General features: G+C 46.4%; 1 protein-coding gene across 1 annotated transcript; it reads left to right on the top strand.

Moving 5' to 3' along the window:
• Positions 1-1088: 1088 nt before the first annotated feature.
• Positions 1089-4601, top strand: EIF1 (eukaryotic translation initiation factor 1). Its single transcript, XM_075846445.1, has 4 exons — positions 1089-1228; positions 3801-3964; positions 4046-4147; positions 4403-4601. The coding sequence occupies exons 1-4, from the start codon at positions 1198-1200 to the stop codon at positions 4445-4447; spliced, it is 342 nt and encodes a 113-aa protein (XP_075702560.1). The 5' UTR covers positions 1089-1197; the 3' UTR covers positions 4448-4601.
• The last annotated feature ends 1100 nt before the right edge of the window (positions 4602-5701 follow it).

Genomic DNA, 5701 nt, shown 5'->3' with positions numbered 1-5701 from the left:
AGCCTTCTGTGAACGCTCGTTTGCCCGATACTTGCCCGCTGTAACAGGGCTCCTCACTTGTGATACCCCTATTCACAGCAGTATGTGTATGATGGTACACAAAGGTTTATGCCCGTCCGAGCGCCATGGAATAGGTGCTAGTTTAGACTTCTCACAATCTTCTCATCTTGTGGCAAACTCTGTCCAGATGGCGTATTTGAGATGACACGACTTCCATGGATGACACGGCCTGCATGTAACACTGCATTTTCCCTGCGGCGGAGGAGGATATATAGCGGGATGACACTTCCCCCGGCAATAACATCGGTCAACTTGAATCCCGGAGCTGGACCGTACTGCGATAATAGCGAAGGCACCAGCCACAGTCGTCTCTATCTTGTATGGCACCCTATGTGAAGCTTGGGTGCCCCAACATACCTCTATACGTGACACACGCACACACGCACACACACACACGTATCTCTCACTGCAGCGCCCCCACTGGTTAATGGAGGTCATGCAGCTGCACAAGTCACAGGCAAGACCACCCCTACAACTAGAAATGTCCACTACATATATAAGCACTAGTGTAACTATAAGCTGGAGCCGCTGCCCATAGCGACCACTCATTACACTGTACAAGTCACTGGGGTCCGTCAGGCGCCATTTTACGTTATGAATGGCAACCTCCACACAGACCTGATCTAAGACAGATTGTAAGTAGAGACTTTACCGGTTGTTCTGGGCAAGACCTCATTTCATTATTCTTCAACTATTTCCATTTTGAGGAAATTTATGAAAACAAGGGTTAACTGGGACTGTTTCCCGTAGTAACCAACCTGGAGTCTGATTGGTGGCTATGGGCCACTTCTCCACCTCCCTTTATGGCCATGCTGGGAGCTGTAGTTTCAGACCCCTTTAGCCCTTCTAGTAAACACCCTGGTTACCGCTAGGAGTCATATTATAAAACTACTTCCCATTAGTAAAATGGCCGCTTAGGTGTCTGCCACGCCTAGCAACGCTTATCTCACGTTGAAGGCATTTTCAAAACACCGCCCGACTTGGGCGGGGCTAAGCGGCATAGCTACGTATTGACGTCATGAACGGAGTATAAAAGTCGTTGCAGCCATTTCCTTGAGGACGTGTTACACTAGATCTCTTCTGTTATACGCACAGAGCTCTGCCGCCGCCCTTACCGAGGAAATCTCATCTTATCGTATGTCCGCTATCCAGAACCTCCAATCCTTCGGTGAGTATCCAGTTTCAATACGGATTATATATTTTATTAGATTCGATCGTTATTATATAACGTTAGTCTGATTAACATTGTACAGCAGAGCCGATCGTTACCAACTCCCGACCGATGAACATCTCGAGCGCTTCCGACCCTCAGAACGGATTACGATGTCCCGATATCTGTTGATGGAAACACCGTCAGACTGATTGAGAGCCGACGGTTTTCTCGGTTTATTCAGACTACGTCGTTTTTGCGGTTTTCCTATTGTTTGTGGCTCTAGACTATATCGATGTGACCCGGTGTACGAGCTGTTAGAGAGAACGATTCGGCGGGCGTCTTCACAATAATATCGGGATGTGAAGCGGTGATAAGATGGCGGATGCCGTTTCTTTCTCTCTGAGGTTGAGTCGCAGCTCCTTCCCTGCATGGTGACGTCATTGGGTGTGGCTTCGGTGTTTTCCTAAATAGACTCCGCCCCTTTCTTTGTTTTGCTCGGTTCTTGTCTCTGACAGGATTTTTAATGGCGGTTCATTCGTTTTCACTGTAATTCCTAATGTCTTGTCCTAAGCACCAGACTGGAGCTCACGTGTGGCAGTTATTGAGCCTCGGTCATTAAAACTGTCTTGCCGTGAAACTGTTCTGGTTACCAAGTAGCAACCAATGGGAACTCGGGTTTCATTTCAAACTGCTCTGGAAAATTGAAAGCTGAGCTCTGATTTGGTATGGACAAGACATTTGCACAATATGGCGAGGGCTCAGGAGCGGAGTCGGCACTAACCTTTTCACCCCAAAAAATTAAAATAAACCTAATTGGTATTGCTGTGTCTATGAAAGCCAGAACTACTACATTTCTGGTTATTTAACCCTTCTGGTGAATGATGTAGGAAAAAAATATTTAAAATGCAATCACTGCTGTTCTTTGGTCGCCTTGTTTCCCCAAAAATATGGGATAAATTGATAAAAGTTGCATGTATCGACAAAAACATATAACCCCGCACAAAATAAGCTGTCACACCGATCAATCCACAAAAAAATAAAGGTATGGCTCTTGAAATGAGACGATGGAAAAAATAAAATTCTCTCAAGGCCTCACATTTTTCACTTCACCACTGGATAGGTGACAAAAAATATGGAAGATCGGTTGGGGTCAAACCACAGGGACCCTCAATCGCCAGAATGGTGAACTCTGGTACCCCCAGTTTGAACGGCGTGGAGGTCGGACATGTTGGGGGTCCCGCTTTATTAGAAGTCTACCTGGCTGACGGAAACGGTGGAGCATAGCGCTCTATTCCTGTCAGCCCCATAGACTTTAAATGGCAAGGGACCGTACGTGTTTAGCCTCCGCTATCTTGGTGCATCGGGATTCCCAGCAGTCCAACCCTCAATGATCTAGTATTCTTCATCTATCCAGTGGACGAGTGAAAATGCTGGAGACTGGAATACCCCTTTTTAAAGGGAATGTGTTGCCAGAAAAACATGTTTTTTTTAAAAAAATTAAACATTTAGTGTGTGGGTGATTAAACATTGTTCAAATTTTTTTTATTTTTTTGCACGAGTCCATGTAATATTATAAATTATTTCTAATTTATAATACTACCCATTTTTGGTCACTAGATGGAGCTGTTCCCAAAATTGCAGCATTGCAACATTGGGTTAAAAGCCCTCGCTCTAGTGAGCTCTCAGCATCCCCCCCTCCTTTATCCTGGCTAGTGCCGGGATAAACGAGGGGTTTGAACGGTGTAACCTCCTACACTGTGTGTCGCCATTTTTTGAGCTAACCCACAGTGTAGTAGGTTTCCATACAGTAGTAAACGTACACAAACTCGAACATACATTGAAATCTCTTACCTGCTCCTGCCGCCGCGGCTCCCTCCGGCCCGTCTGCTCCGTTTGCTGCCGCTGGTGCAAGTGCACAAATCCGGAAGCCGCGACCGGAAGTAGTAATATTACTGTCCGGCCGCGACTTCCGGTCCACAGGAAAACGGCGCCAATTTCGAATAGGACTGTGTGGGAGCGGCGCATGCGCAGTTCCCACACAGACGCCGTACACTGCAGTCAATGGGACGGGAGCCGTTCGCAGTCCCTATGGGACTGTGGCTGCCGTATTCCATGTCTGTATGTGTCGTTAATCGACACACACAGAAATGGAACAAAAAATGGCAGCCCCCATAGGGAAGAAAAAGTGTAAAAATAAGAAAAAGTAAAACACAAACACACAAATGAATATAAACGTTTTTAATAAAGCACTAACATCTTTAACATATAAAAAAATAATTTGTGATGACACTGTTCCTTTAATGGTGAGCTGGTGTTAGAAAAGTACAGAAGATGCTCGTTTCAGTAGTGATGGAGAGAAGTAGCGGGTTCTCTCGTCAAACTGCGCTAGATGTGTTCTAGTAGTGGTACAACCGGTGCAGTGCCCTCCTAATGGCAGACTACTGGAGTTTTGGCCGCTGCCAGTAGACGACCTCAAGATGTCAGAGGATTCCCTATGTCAAATATAGGACATAACCGTGATATTTGCAAGGTGATCCCAAATCTCCAGGTCGGTTATATAATCAGGTCTTTTGTTTTCCGTTTGAAGACCCCTTTGCTGATGCAAGTAAGGGTAATGACTGGCTCCCCGCGGGCACAGAGGACTCCATCCATATAAGGATCCAGCAAAGAAACGGCAGGAAGACTCTCACAACCGTCCAGGGGATATCTGATGACTACGACAAGAAGAAACTAGTAAAAGCCTTTAAGAAGGTAAGTGTCTTCTAGAGTGATCGATGCGAGATGCATGAACTCAAGCGGCGGCTAAATTGCCATTTTGTGGTTTTTCTACAGAAATTCGCTTGCAATGGTACTGTTGTTGAACATCCAGAATACGGAGAGGTGATCCAGCTTCAGGGTGACCAGCGGAAGAATGCTTGTCAGTTCCTTGTTGAGGTGAGTAGCATCTTAAACATGTGGATTTAGAAATGGACAGGACTGGGGGAGAGGGATGATACAGGGGTCTGGAGATCATGCCGTCAGGTATGTCTTTAAGGCTTGTGTGTCAGAAGATGGCATCTGTGGCGACCAACCGGTCCAGATTTCACCGAGATCTAATGTCATCGGCATAAAATAGCCGGATTAGAAGCTACATACTATGTTAGTATAGTACTATAGATAATGTATATTAATCTTCTGCTTTCTTTTCAGGTTGGACTTGCTAAAGATGACCAACTGAAGGTCCATGGGTTTTAATGTGCTACGTCTAACTATGGCTTCAATGAAGGACTTCCATTTGCAATGAATAGAGACTTCCACGCTTCTCCCTTGTCACAAGTTTAAGACCTCCGGCTTGTGACATGCTGCCCTATTTCATGGACGTTAATAAACTTGGGTAACTTGCACTGTCTTTGTGGGGCAGTCATATTTTGTATTTCTCCTAGGGTTTATCTTGTATTGGAATAATATATTACCCAGTGTGTCAGTTTTTATCCCCTCACGGGTGTCATGGTGCTCCTGCATAGCTGGGTTAGTTACATGAAATATGACTCTTAACACCATTCAGCCTTCACATTAAAACCACTGATAGGTGGCGTGTGTAACATCGATTTTATTTTATAATAAAACCTGTCAAGGGGTGAGAAATTGGAGAACGAGTTAATTGTCACTTCTTGAAGTCGAAAGCAGCAGAAATGGGTAAAAGTAAGGATCTGAGCGATTTTGAGAAGGGCCAAATTGTGATGGCTAGACGCCTGGGTCAGAGCATCTCCAGAACGGCTGATCTCGTGGGGTGTTCCCGGTGCGCGGTGGTTAGTACCTACCAGAAGTGGTCCAAGGAAGGAGAACCAGTGAACAGGCGACAGGGTCATGGGCGCCCGAGGCTCATTGATGCATCGGGGGAGGGAATGCTAGAAGACCTGGTCCAATCCCATGGAAAAGCTACAGTAGCTCAAATTGCTGAAAAAGTCAATGCTGGCCATGATAGAAAGGTGTCAGAACACACAGTACATCGCAGCTTGCTGCGTTTGGGGTTGCGGAAACGTAGGCTGGTCAGAGTGCCCGTGCTGACCCCTGCCCACCGCCAGAAGCGCCTACAATGGGCACATGAGCATCAGAACTGGACCATGGAGCAATGGAAGAAGGTGGCCTGGTCTTCTGAATCACGGTTTCTTTTACGTGATGTGGAAGGCCAGGTGCGTGTGCGCCGCTTACCTGGGGAAGAGATGGCACCAGAAGGCAGTGTGATGCTCTGGGCACTGTTCTGCTGGGAATCCTTGGGTCCTGGCATTCATGTGGATGCTACTTTGACCGGTAACTCCTACCTAGACATTGTTGAAGGCCAAGTATGGCCTTTCATGGCAAGAGTCTTTCCAAATGGCAGTGGCTTCTTTCAGCAGGATAATGTGCCCTGCCACACTGCAAAGGCCATTGAGGAATGGTTTGAGGAACATGACAAAGAGTTCAAGGTGTTGACTTGGCCTCCAAATTCCCCAGATCTCAATCCGATCG

Source organism: Rhinoderma darwinii, chromosome 13 (genome assembly GCF_050947455.1).
Source record: "Rhinoderma darwinii isolate aRhiDar2 chromosome 13, aRhiDar2.hap1, whole genome shotgun sequence".
Classification (NCBI taxonomy): domain Eukaryota; kingdom Metazoa; phylum Chordata; class Amphibia; order Anura; family Rhinodermatidae; genus Rhinoderma; species Rhinoderma darwinii.
This window is presented reverse-complemented; position numbering and strand designations above follow the sequence as displayed.